General features: G+C 40.2%; 1 protein-coding gene across 2 annotated transcripts; it reads right to left on the bottom strand.

The window, feature by feature from the left end:
- Positions 1-221: 221 nt before the first annotated feature.
- On the bottom strand, positions 222-6,227 carry LOC119652437 (anionic trypsin-2-like). 2 transcript variants are annotated; one of them, XM_038056579.1, is made up of 6 exons: positions 5,927-6,227; positions 5,615-5,863; positions 5,417-5,536; positions 5,207-5,359; positions 447-616; positions 222-396 (listed from the first exon to the last, which is right to left on the bottom strand). In XM_038056579.1, exons 1-6 carry the CDS (start codon positions 6,140-6,142, stop codon positions 282-284), a joined length of 1,023 nt encoding a protein of 340 aa, XP_037912507.1. In that variant the 5' UTR covers positions 6,143-6,227; the 3' UTR covers positions 222-281. The 2 variants fall into 2 exon arrangements, with proteins under 2 accessions (XP_037912507.1, XP_037912508.1); XM_038056580.1 differs by having other exon boundaries at positions 222-393.
- Positions 6,228-13,586: the final 7,359 nt, after the last annotated feature.

Here is a 13,586-nt window from a genome sequence, read left to right as displayed (position 1 = left end):
GCGCAGGAGAATCACCAGTCGATAAAGAGACTGAGAGAGGGAGTTTCATCATCTCACGTGAATGCCAGAATATGTGCATACAGATAATCTGGTTTTAGAATTGAGTAAAGATTGGTAGTTTTAGGGAATGTTCCAAACAGGTACAATGGTCTCTAGGGTTTTTTATCACCGCAAGAAAAGCATATTGTACGCCTTCCCTCTGGACACTGAGAAACGACATATAAATTTCTAGTCAACTGAATCGTTGCGTTTATTTCTGTTTAAATATCTATTTTCCATATTTACAAAACATATTCAAAAATAATAAGGACATATAAAATATTAAACTTATGATTGACATAGTCCTTCTTAGTCAGGCCATTTGATTTTTTGCTTATTTGCAATCTGTGGCCACTGCTGAAATATCGATTCGTATTTAGAAACTATGTTTATCAAAAAAAAATTACCCTTTCGTAATTTTGATATCGTCCCCTCTACCAGCAGTTTTATAAATCCAATTACTATAATATGGTATCGAAAGATATGCGCATGGTAGATCCTTGTGCATATATTGTATTCCACAGAACACCACTCCAGCAAGTTTCCCGTTACAAAGTAGTTGAGCTCCCTCCACCCCCTATAAAATAAAAAGTTAACTTTAGAATGGCAGCGTAAATGTTTATTGTTGGTGATGTATTGAAGTTTTCAGTTTTGTAGTAAATGGTCGACCATTTCAATAGGACGGAAATTTGTTCCGGAATTTCGGAGCCCATATTTTTAAAATTTTGTATAAAACAAGACAGCAGGGCAATTCATCGATTGAGAAACCTGCACTCTTCCTCCAGTGTTCTAAGGCGACCCACTCATCGGTCACCCCGGCTTAGTAGATGCCATTAAATGACATAACCTGAAATGGAGCTATCGGCCTTTCTTAATGTGACATCTATCCGCTTGCCACTTATGCCTTGTGATCCAAGTCCAGCAAGCCGACATTTGACGTTGTTTCAGATAGTATACCCAGATAACACGACGCAGACGAGATTTACGTCATCTCGACCTTCCGGATAACAATATTTACTTTAAGTATAATGTTCCCATATAGCACGGTAGACAGAATATTGACGCTGAACAACCTCAATTTATTGGTGTTGAGATAGTTGCATTTCTAGATTTTGAACTAAACCGCGAAAGGAGACTTAATGCTGTTAATATGTAAAGCGTCATCAAGTTCGGTGCGGCTGTTAGAAAAATAATGTTGAATGGATATACAAATTGTTCGACGCTCCTGTAATAATAGTAAATAGGAAGAGTGCGATGACTAGTCAAACTAAGATTATTCGCTTTAATGGTGCTTATCTTCGGTCCGTTTCTGTTGACCCTTTCTCTTTTGACCAAGGTCAATGACTCGGTGATAGAGAAAGCATATATTATATACATAGTCAAGGTCAAGTCCTGTAGGACAAAAACAAGTGGGATCCCACACCTTAACGCCTCTGGTATCGAAGGTTTGCAGATTTTTAATGTAGTAACATTTGAGTACACAATAGGTCCATTTGTACATAGCTCCTAGTATATATGCATTGATTATCTTAACTATTCACTTCAATGTAATACTGAGAGAGGAGGTAACGATTTCACACAGGAGGGTCAGTTTCAACCTAATGCTATTGTTACTGACAGCAGGTAAATCTCCGCTCTATATTGTGGTCTATATTCCAAAATTTGATGGTTTTAAGAACAGCTTATAGAGAACTTTTAAAATTTTGAAAGCTTAGAAAAATTATATTGACAAAATGGTGGAATACTTGTTCCTAGTAACAGAGTACCAGCGTATCTCACTCATTGTACTGGCAGACAGAGCTCCCAGATCTTTACGTTCATCGATTAACCTCAAGGTTTCCACGAATATAGACGACAAATTGATCCACACCAGGGCTGAAATCATTTTTAACGGCAGCCCAGCGCCCATCAGTATTCCCGGCAGGTTGTTCAGGGAGGGAAACTAATACCTAGTAACTACTTCGGTCACGCTGCTACCAAAAGCAAACTTTAGTCAACATCTGATAATTTGTCTCTACCCTGGACGAAAGCGCAAGTCATCTACTTTTGTAAATTTGGGTTCTAGCTCAGAACAGAGGGATCCATGGGCCGGGAACCGAGAAAAAAGTTTCTGCCCAATTAATGCGATCCGAAGTCAAATGGATGATGGTTTTCCTCAATTCCTTAAACAAAATTTGGGCTGTTCAGAGTCTGTGTCGTTTGTGGACCAAGAAAGTTTTCCCTCTACTGGACAACAGCCGGATTGCAGGGACGACTCATATTGAATTTAAAGGCCAAGGCTCTGTTCTAATCCGGGTAGACGGTGTCAGATTATTTTGCATTAATTTTTTTGCATTTTCATTTTTTATTTTGATTATATTTTTATTTGATTATTTAATTTTTCTTCTGACATTATTTTAATCTATATGATTTCATTCACTAGATATATCATTTTAGTTTAGCTCCTGCTCGCTAGCCCCGCAAAACTCTCAGTGCTCTACGGACCCACGCATCGGTTAATTGAATTAAATTTTTGGGCTGGACTGGACGGGAAGTGCTGAAAGAACAGCCCCTCCCCCCAGATTCCCGATGGCATAGAGGCATGCAAGCACGTGTCAACGGAGCACTTCGATGCAGCTTAAATATTTGCGGGGGATCTTCACAATTAATTTCGCCATCTTTTTAGGATTTTGAGGTAGTTCTCCCCTCTTACTCGTATCCGGCCATTTGGTCCGATGGTCTTCTGATTATCGCCAATTGCATGTACAATTTATGTCCTTGAGATTGCAATGTAGCCAAATTGATTATCCATTCCCTTTTAAATAATTTGCCCGAATTAAACAGTACGGAAATGCACCAATAATTCTCTGGTTCGCTAGAGACACCGTTTTTCCCAATGGTAAGAATTTTGGGTTAATTTGAAATGACCTAAAATTAAAAATTAATTAATTAATAAATTAATTTTATAGTTAATACTCCCATTCTAATTCTTTGAAATTTTCACGACTTATTGACAACAACAATCATAGAAATTCAGTTTGTAGACTAGGATGGTAGTGATTCATTGAGCCGTTTTTTTATGCATTAAAGAACAAATGTCAAAACTAGCGCTAGTCTCTAAAAGTATTATATTAATCGAGACCTTTCATTTGACTCCGAATATGACTATATTCGCTGAAAAAAACAAAATGTACACCGCATGTATGAGGGCCCCTTAACCTCAACGTAAAAAGATTTTACTTATTGTAGGTATGGGCGAATTTCGAGTCAATTGGTATAACCGTTTCTCAGAAAGTGGTGTGTGACAGACAGACAGACGGATGCTGCAAAATAAACCAAACAGGGGGATTCGCGTGAACCTATCGAAATAAACAACACGCGGGCTAAACCTGGAGAGGAAAAATAAAAACAAGACGGTTCGACCGCGCGCGAGGATCCACGACGGATCACATCCTCGATCAATGTTTCCACGACCTCAGATGTTTTGTGAGGCACGGCCCCTGTGGTTCCCACCTCACCTTAATATCCTCAGGCTATGATACTGGAGGATGACCCTAATCTAGATGAGTTTTGCGAGACTAGAGAGGAGTAAGGGAAAAAGGAAAATCCCCTACGTAGGAATATACATAAGAGCTGTCCTAACGCTGCAATTATTACTACACACCAACATCAAGCTGCATCCATCGTCATCTCAAAAATTCAACCAAGAGATCTTAATCAACCACTAAGTTTCTCCGTCCATACCTAACATCGCGGCCTAATTCACTAATCCATATTTGCCATTAAATTCGTAAAATTGAACGTCTTCTAAACTGTGCCCATTGCAATCAAATTAATCTATAAAACACTTAAACACAGCACAATAAAAACTCTGAAACTAGCTCACGTGTGCGGAGCAGGTGTTGAGTTAGAGGTGCTTTTAGATTAGCGATGCCGATGCGGAGGACTTCATCGTCTTGTTCGACAGCTTTCGAGTTTACGGGAATGTTGGTCGTCCTCTAAAGTTCCGATTTGTGAGGAATTTGATTGTAATTGCTTGCACTGCACTATCTTTTCGACTCCCTTGATCCGGTACTACTCCGAACACTGAAGTTCTTCTGACGTCTGGTGTTCCTTTTATAGTAGTGCCAATGTCGCTGATTTCGGAGGATGTCAATATTTTTCACCTTCCGAACATACTTTTAAAAAGGATGCTCTTCCTTTTATAATTTCCCCCCCAATACTTTGTTTAAAGAAATACCGAATTATTATAATTGTTTGTTTTCCTAGTGGTATAACACATGCCTACAATACCTGATGAAATGACTACTCATACGTTACAATTTTCACTTTCTTTCTTTTCACCTTCAAATTCTCGCAGACACTCTCGCCACTAATCTTCCCATACAAGGTTAAAATCTCGACTACCTCTACTCTCCGGTCCAAGTGTTCCCCTGTCCAACGATCAGCCGGTCCCAGTTCGCTAACTTTTTGTTCCTGGTCCATGGCCTTGAGTTTAAGTCTATGCCGGGCTCAGCACCACAACAACGTACAATTGTTTTATAGTGGGCGGCAGGTCATTCTCCTCAGCGACCCCTGCTGCACCCAATAATGTGCAATATGGGCAAGTTTATGAGAGTCAACGAACGGTTAGCTCGGTTCTCTTCTAGCTTGCACCATTGGAAAATTAAAAAAAATAGAAATCGTTTAATTAAAATTGAACTAGGGAAAGGGAGCAGTTGTTAGGTCATTAATTAGTTGAAGTATTAAGTATTGTATTTGAATGAGGGACGGGATGGGAATTGTGAAATAAAGAGGAATAATTGGGAAAAGACTAAACGGCATATTAAACACATTATTGAATTCATTATTTGGTCAAATTGAAGAGGGGAATACTTTTAGTGTATTTTTAGACGCCAGTTCCTATTATGAGCAGTAAAAGTATCAAGAGTGCTTAATTAATAAAAGAAATATTTAACGAAAGTTATTTAATTGGGAGACGAATGGAGCAGCGGATAGCCCACACTGATTTCTATTTGCAAAATCATTTGCTTCAGTGGTAATATGTTATGAATAATAAAAGGTGTTATAGGAAACGTATTTTTCAATTTATTTGAAATATTGGAATTCATTGACAAAACTACTTATTATCTTTCCTATATAAGTTGATACTTTTCAGGAGATTTTTCCTATCTAATTGTAAACTTACCTGAACTTTTCCTTGATTTTCCTCTAAACTTTCAGCGCATATAAATTTTTCAGTATTCAATTTGGTTCCTTGAGAGTTTTCACATATGTCCATTGGCACCAGAAAAACATCAGTTACAAGAAGAAATTGCGTGGAATAATGGAGCTCTGTTTTCTAAAGGGAAAAGCAATGTTCACTATCTAAACGGAAATCAGTCATAAGAGTGTCGACCTGCTCCCCAGTAGCATTCAAGTTCCATCCAACAACTGTGCAAACTGCATCACTAGGTGGATTTGCCTGAACCAATTCTATAGGTCGAAAATATTCGTTGATCTGTATTGGGCGTGCCAGCTAATGTGGATAGAGAAGGAAAGTTAGACATGAAGATGCCGTCAAAGGATTACAAATATGGATTTACACTACACTCACCTGAATTAATGCAAGAGAGTTTTGCGAACCCCTGTTTATGAAAAATTTTGCAGCATGTACTGTCTGACGAGTAGTCTTATTCCCATTCAAATTAATGTCATAATTATAATCGCCACCAATTATTTGATAAAATTCAGGCTCCCTTTTTGATTGCTTCAGGCATTTTGTGATAGTGAGAACAAATTCGGAATTTATTAGCGACCCACCGCATATGTGCGTCTCGTTGTTTATATTTGTATGGATATACACCTAGAATGATCAACTTTGTTCAGCAATTTATTCAATTTCTTTTAAATTTACAGTCAAAAGTACCATTCCTGGATATTTTCCCACAGGCACTTGCACATCAGATAAGTATGATCCTGACACTATGACCAAAATAAGTAAAGACTCTATTAACTTGCAATATTTCAACATTTGCTTTGGCCTGATGGGCCGTTTTTCAGATATGATTTTCATAAATGAAGCGGGTTGTCGTGAGTGCCCGAGTGTCAATGTTTCCCTGACGGGTCGATCATTGTCAGTCATGCAAATCACAAAAGTATATTCAAGCGTGCATTCATATGTAAGTCTTTTCTTCTTAAATTGAACTGGAGGAAAAACGATTTATAAAGTTATTAATTAGTTTTCAAATTTCACGTAAAACAAAACTTTATTAAAACCCGCTTACTGTGTATGCCTTTTAAGGGGGGAAAAGTTCGACCTCCACGCAATGGATTAATATTCACTAAAACAGCCGTTTCCTTCCAATCTCTCTAAAGGGCTGGATTGGTTGTTGACTGCGGTTCATCTAAACTTTCCTCTGTTCTATTTTTTTCTGAACTCTTCCTACCCTAACTTCTCATGCATAGTTCACATCGTCGTTTATACGCCTGCTAAGTCAATATTATTCGAAAACCGATTAAGACGGTGTAGCGTCAATGCATAATTATTTACAGTAAAGGACCTAGGATGGGACCTCATGGGACCCTACAGGTTATCAGGAATGGGGATAGTTTTTCTTTATTCTTCCATTGGGGCACTAGCTAAACTAATCACTCTACTGATTACGCTATAATCGATTTTGCCGAACTATTCGTTTAAAAGGCCTCCTTTCCTGTAATCGGGAGCAGTCCCTGATATAATAATTTGCGTATGGTATTCAGAAAACGTGTCGCGTCAATATAAGAAAGGCTTGCCTCTTCCAATGCATTGGGAATACTCCTTTTTCAGGGTATCCCAAAAACCCGAAATTTCATTCTATCCCATTTTTACTTAGTTTTTTTTCCGCTACGTTTAGAACCCCATCATCCCCTACTCCAGAGGATATCGGGATTTAAATGGGCTGCTTGTAGGCTCACACCTCCAGCAAAAAGTGTTATAGTTATGTTCTGTAAAAACTTGGGGCAAGTATGTAACAGTAGTGTTAATATGGGTGCCTTGTATGCGCCACCTAATGGATAAGAGTCTTAGTCACTTCCGTTGGGTTTTTGGGGTAGCCGCTTATATTTTTCGTGGTGTTTTTTTTAAGCACGTGTAATTTCCCTCTCGGATCGGTTTATTCCACTTTGACAGCGCCTTTTAGCTTTTCGTTAACATTGTGTGCTTAAGGAGTACTTCCTTGAGCGTTCACTTCACCAAAAAATGTTGATACTTTCAGTGTTAACAATCACAATTTTCAGACCTTCGAATGATTTCAGTAATATCCTTTCGTGACGGACCGATACTTTGGACCCGCTTCAGCACTCCGCCCTCGCCGAATATCTGAGCATCAAATACTTCCGTTTTTCCAGGCAGGTCGTTCACACAATTCGCGAATCATAACCGTTTGGCTTTTGCCTCTTGGTAAAAGCCCGATTAAAGGCCCCCAAACCAACTTCGGCACCTAACTCTCATTAGCCAGTTTACTTCGGACATTCAACATATCTTCGGTAAAGACAACTAAGTGACTAACCTTTGTCCCGGATCTCTGAGAACAAAATCCCAGCCGCAGTCGATTTTTCAGCAAACATTGCGGCCCAAAAAGATGACGCAGTTCTTTAATGTCTACAGCCGAATTTCAAATACAAGTTCAAAGAGTTCCTTATCTTCGGTTCACCTTCCTCTATCTGCAACGAGATCCCTGAAAAAGAAGCTTGCCCATATATTCCCACGACATTTCGGTCAGTGCACGTTTTTACGCACCCTAGCATTCAGACATCGAACCGAGTAGTCTTTAGTAATATTTCTGGCCGTACATGTGTCAACAGAATGCTTCCACATCATACATGTTGACACTGTAGACTATTTGCGAGACTCGCATGCTACAAGTATTGCCTCACTATTATTGACCGATTTTCGCGATGGGCTGAGGTACAGTCACGTGCTGAATCCGTGTGCCGAGAGTGGATTCACCGCTTTGGAGTCTCTGTCGTAATAAACCAGGGGATGCAGTTCGAATGTGCTCTTTTCTAGAAGTTTCAGACACCAGCTCAAGAAAGAAAGCTCACACAAAAATTTGAAAATTATCGGTTGGAACCAAGTCGTCGGGCAGTTTCTCACAATTAGTCGTGAAAAGTGATAAAAAGTAGATACTGTATTTCCTCCTACATTGGGTTTTCTACTATCCCATTTTTCAGCCCACATAATGAAATCAACAACTATTATTCTGGGGTTGGCGCGACTTCTGCCGAAAGTTAATTCCTTCGGCAATGATGTGAGTTCGTCTCATGTAAGGGCTAGCACAGTGTTACAGATGAAGATGTGTTTAGCTTTGATCCTTAAAAATGTAAATCCGTTGTATGGGTTTCCTCTCGTTTTTTCTCCAGTTCGATATTTGGCAGCTCCACTCGCAGGATTATTGTTTTGGTTTACTGCCCAAACATTACTATGCAGATCTTTATATAGTTTACATGTGATGGCGATGTCGATATTCTTTCCGTGCACCCTTCGGGGGAGCAATCTTTAGGTCACTCAATAGAAGCTCAGTAATAATTGCATGAAATTAAATTACGCAAAAAGATTAACGCCTCTCGGCATACTGGACATTTACTGATTTCTATAATGTTGCACACATTACAGAAATCAGTAAATGTCCTGTGGAGCAAATATTAGACTTAATAAATTGGTTGTCCCCTCCACATTTCCAAGGCAACTGGGGCAATTTGTCTCATTGTTGCTACACTTACCATTCAATATGTAAATTGCTTGCTGTAGTTACTTTTTTCGCACTTTCAATCGGCCTCATCATCGCTATATGTGTATCGCCATATGATTCCCTAAGTCATAACATATTACATTCGCTCACCAATTTTAACTCTACGCAAAACTGGAGAATTCCACAAGTCTTCAATTCCGTGGGGATTTCTTCCAAGTGGTTGCACTTAACCACTACTGATTTCTTGCTCATTTTGATAGCCGCTGTAATCGGCTTATGATATTTCAACTTTCTTTGCGGAGTCTGCATATTTGTCTACACCCACTTTAGGCTTCAGCAGAAAGATTATACGTTTTATACAGATGACGTTTTCGCTTAGGACGGTCAGTAATGCGTATTTTGCGGTCCAAATTTTCGCAAAAGTTAGTATGCTTTTCAAAGTTTTGTGTTGTTTTTTTTTTAAAAAAAAAAACATTATTCAAAACGGTCCACTGTCTGTCTATCTACCACATACCCGTTTATCAGAAACGTTGATACCTATTGACACGAAATTTTGTATAAAGTTTGGAACTGTGAACTCCTAGCCACGCAGAAATGACTTTGTTTTACATTGAGCTCAAGGTGGAGAGGGCCCCATACTTGCCAGAGTGTACAATTTTCTTCTCCCAAATATAGCCAGTTTAAAAACGAGGAATGGAAAGTAAGTGGTCACTTATTTCAAGGACTTATTTTCGGAAGATACCGAGCCGAAAAAGTGGAAACTGTGCAGTAGACCATATGCCCCATTCACTCCTTTTTGGAGTATAGTAGGGGTCACAGCCTGTTTGCTGTTATTGCTTTTTTTCTTTTCATTTTCACTGAGATGGTGCTTCTTCTTCGAAATGCTGTGCATGCGTTAAGCTCACTGCTGTGAGGCAAATATAAGAGGAACACAAACATCCATGACGGCAGGGATTCGAACCCAGAGCAATGATATTGAACGCTAGCGTTGTACTCCCTGAACCCTCACTGTTCGCTGATAGTTTGGACCGATTTATTCGCTTGTATTTTCGTTCCCTTCGACGTTTTGAATACCCTCGCCCTGATAGAGCATACATGATCCATGTAAACATAATATCGTCTTATCGTCATTCATTCTTATTGTGGTGAATTCAAAACTGCAGACCTCCAGACCAGCAAGGACAATTGGACATCAGGAACTCAGCAAGCTTTAGTAAAAATGGAAAATGTGTGACTTCTAAAAACAAAACTCTAGAGAACTGAAACCGTTTCAAAAAAGGGGAAGGCAAGAAGGAAACGCAAGTATTCATTATTTGAGAGTTGCATCGGGAAAGGGGCTGATTTTAATGCAAGTATGGTAAAGTCGTGAAAATAAAGTTAAAGTAGCTAATAAAATTTCGCGAAGCAGAATCGAGGATCATGGGGTGAAATGGGAATTAAAAGCCAGATAAAACTTATTGCGTACGCTGCGATGGTGCAGTGTTCAGTAAGTGGATAAATACATATTCGAGAATGTGTGGATCGTGGTGTCGTACAAATGTTGATTATGGTCCTAAGACCGAAAATAAACGGACATTATTTTGAAATATCGCAAAGGAGCAAGCGGTAAGTATTTGCACCAAAACCATAATTACAGACAAACCACAGTTTTGTTGGTGTAATATCGAGCGAACAAAGTGTGTTTATAAGAAAACCGGAGACGCAAAGACTTATTGGCATACCGATCGAATTCCGATCCAAGAAGAAGTGACGTTTTGAGTATTAAGGTTGTGTATTCATCTTGGTCCCAGTCGCAAAAAAAGTCGGAACGGCTGGTTTGACGATGAATGTAAGCTAGCAATGGAACGGAAGAATGTTGCATACCGAGTAATGTTGCATTCTCAAAGAACACGGGCACGCGCAGAAACTTATCATAAACTCCGTCGAGCGGACAAGCGACTTCACAGACGGAAAAAGGAATCCTGGAAGAAACAATAAGTCTGTGAGGGAGAAACCGCACCAAGCGCAGACGTTTTACCAACATGTCAGCAGGATGAAGCCTTATACACCTCGATGCTCATCCTGCCGAGACTAAGAGGGTGATCTGATTTCCGAGAGAATGGGGCATATTGGAGCAATGGGTTGATTACTATGATGAGCTACTGTACAACCAGAACATCGGCTAGTTGGAGGTCCCCTCAACTGAAGACGACGGACAAATACTGCCACTACCAAGTATAGGGGAAACAGTCCATGCACAGCCGAATTGGTTAAATATGAAAGCGACTAGTTGCACCAAGTGGTTCATCAACTTGTGCTCAAGGTATGGGACGATTGGCAACGAGGTATTGTCTGTCTCATACATAAAAAGGGAGATATCACACAGTGCGGTAATTATAGAGGTATCACGTTGTTGAGTACCATCTATAAGATATTCTCTCCTATTTTGCTAGGCCGGATAGCCCCATACGCCCAGAACATCATTGGCCCATATCAAAGAGGCTTCACTACAGGCAAATCAGCAACAGATCAAATTTTCTCTCTACGGCAAGCGATGGAAAAACTGTTGGAATATGGGCAACAGTTGCATCATCTATTCAGCGACTTTAAAGTCGCCTATGATAGCATAGCCAGGGTAAAACTGTACACGGCCATGAGAGAATTCGGTATCCCGACGAAATTGATAAGACTGACTAGGTTGACCCTGACCAATGTGCGAGGCCAGATAAAAGCAGCGGGATCACTCTCAAGACCATTCGACATCAACAACGGTCTACGACAAGGGGATGCCCTATCATGCGCCCTCTTTAACCTGGCCCTGGAGAAGGTTATCCGTGATGGTAAACCCAAGAGGTCTATACTGACGATATCGACATCATGGGAAGAACCACCCGAGACGTACAAACTGCCTACATCCAGATCGAGCAGGCGGCAAACGGGGCGAAATCTTGGGCTGCACATCAATGAAGGCAATCCAGTATATATCTTGTAACGCTGTTACATCAACCAACTTTTATTGGGAAACGGACTAGCTGCTGGGAAGCATTCAATCTGTACAGGGAGCGCATGTTCGATGAGAATATGCACAAATCGTTAGTCCAATTTGTCCTGTATGTATTTAGGCGTAGGAGACTAGCCTTCATCCGTTTCTGTCTGCACCTTTTCATTAAGAGAGAACTCCCAGCAGTCACCACGTGGAAGTAGAGATGGGATTTGATAGTAGAGCTGTTGATGTTGGTTTAGCAGGCGTTTGCCAGGTTTTATACTTCATGATGGGTACCAACCCGCGTTTCGCCCTGGGACCTATACTACCCTTTGACCACCATTTCTGTCTTGTAAATTTTGGCCAATTTGTAAATTTTTGAGAAGGTGAATCAGGAATCAGTCCGTTTCAAAGATCTTTTGCGCTTAATTTAACATTCGAGATGGTGAGAGAGATCTGTGTCGAGTTGTCAAAAGCCGACCCCAACCCACAGAGGATAACGAACACTTCTGTTGCGTTAATGACAACAACGATATTTTACTTACTGATCGACGTATCTATCGGTAATAATTTGAGCAGATTTCAACTTAAGAATTGGTTTATGCTCCACTTTCACAAGCACCCCCGATATTTGGAGCAATTCCACCTATTAGCGGTATTGAAATCGAGGAAGCAAGAAAAGGAATGAATCCGGGGAAAGCAACAGGACTTGACGATGTCGCATCTGAGTCCTGGAAAATGAAGAGCAGAGACTCAGCGCTGAAGATCAGTGAGTCATTCAATCGAGTTATTGAGAAAGATAGAACGCCATCTTGCTCTCCCATGAAGATTTTCGAACACTTTCTTGAGAACCGTATTCTCAGCATAGTTCAAATAACCGTGAATGTAGCTGGATTTGTCAAGATGTACGAAACTATTGACGCAATACACGTTGCACAGTTACTCATGGAGAAACACCATGAGAAGTATAGCCCTGTTTACATTGCATTTCTGGATCTAACGAAAGCGTTTGACCGTGTACCGCACGAACTAATCTGGTATGCCACACTGTCACACGGGGCACCCAAAGTCCAGCACTCTGTACACTGCTCTATGCAGATGAAGTTCCCGTAGCGTCTCATAGCAAAGCTGATCCCGGGAAAAAGGTGTTCCTTGTGATGTCTCAAATGTCTCAAATTTAAAATTGAGTACAATGTCGTCTGCCCTATTTTGCCCTCTACGGCTCTGAGTGTTAACGACTGTAAAAAACAATGAAGGGTGCCCCGCAGCAATGGAGACAAAGGTGTTGTGCTGGAGAATTATCTTACTAAGATTAATCTAAACATCAAGGTCGATGTGGAATGACCAAAAGGCAGGCCGAAACAACGATCACTCGATAGAATGAATGGTGACTTGGAAACATCGCAACTCTATCCAAATCAGACCTTTGATCGAGTAAGGTGGCGAAACCGATCAAGGCGAGCCGTTCCCGTGCAGGAGAAATACAAAAAAATTGTTAGTTTCTCTTGACCGCTGTAACAGACGTTCACTAGAAAGTACGTTTAAAGTGGTATGACACTTTGGTGACATCGACATTCAACACGGATTCTAATAATGAGACTTGCGAAAAATGTCGTATCAGTTTGAAGAACGTAGTTTGGAGAAAAACAAATTCAAGGTTCCTTTTTTTTTATATAAAAATTAAATTCTAATGTGTTATTCCTGGTAAATATTGAGGGTTCTCACTCTATGCCACCAGTTGTAAATAGTCGGTGATAGCTTCTTTCTTGACAATTCGGCCTCCTCCTGTTGGTTGCTCTTGTTTGTTTGCCCGACTCGGCACTCGTCGATTTTCTCCGGCCAACCGTTGTTCTCGAGACAATTTTCATTCCCATTAGGTCCATTATTGTCAGATA

Source organism: Hermetia illucens, chromosome 3 (genome assembly GCF_905115235.1).
Source record: "Hermetia illucens chromosome 3, iHerIll2.2.curated.20191125, whole genome shotgun sequence".
In the NCBI taxonomy this organism is placed as follows: Eukaryota; Metazoa; Arthropoda; class Insecta; order Diptera; family Stratiomyidae; genus Hermetia; species Hermetia illucens.
Note: the sequence above shows the minus strand (reverse complement) of the source record. Positions and strands in the feature narration are given on the sequence as shown.

What these genes read in the sequence shown, in the direction of transcription:
- LOC119652437 (XM_038056579.1), bottom strand. Translation starts at nt 6,142, where the DNA reads ATGACTGACAATGATCGACCCGTCAGGGAAACATTGACACTCGGGCAC. An exon ending in TGGGAAAATATCCAGGAATG is followed by an intron (nt 5,864 to 5,926) that starts GTACTTTTGACT and finishes TGATCATTCTAG; the next exon opens with GTGTATATCCATACAAATAT. An exon ending in TGAATGCTACTGGGGAGCAG is followed by an intron (nt 5,360 to 5,416) that starts GTCGACACTCTT and finishes TTTTCCCTTTAG; the next exon opens with AAAACAGAGCTCCATTATTC.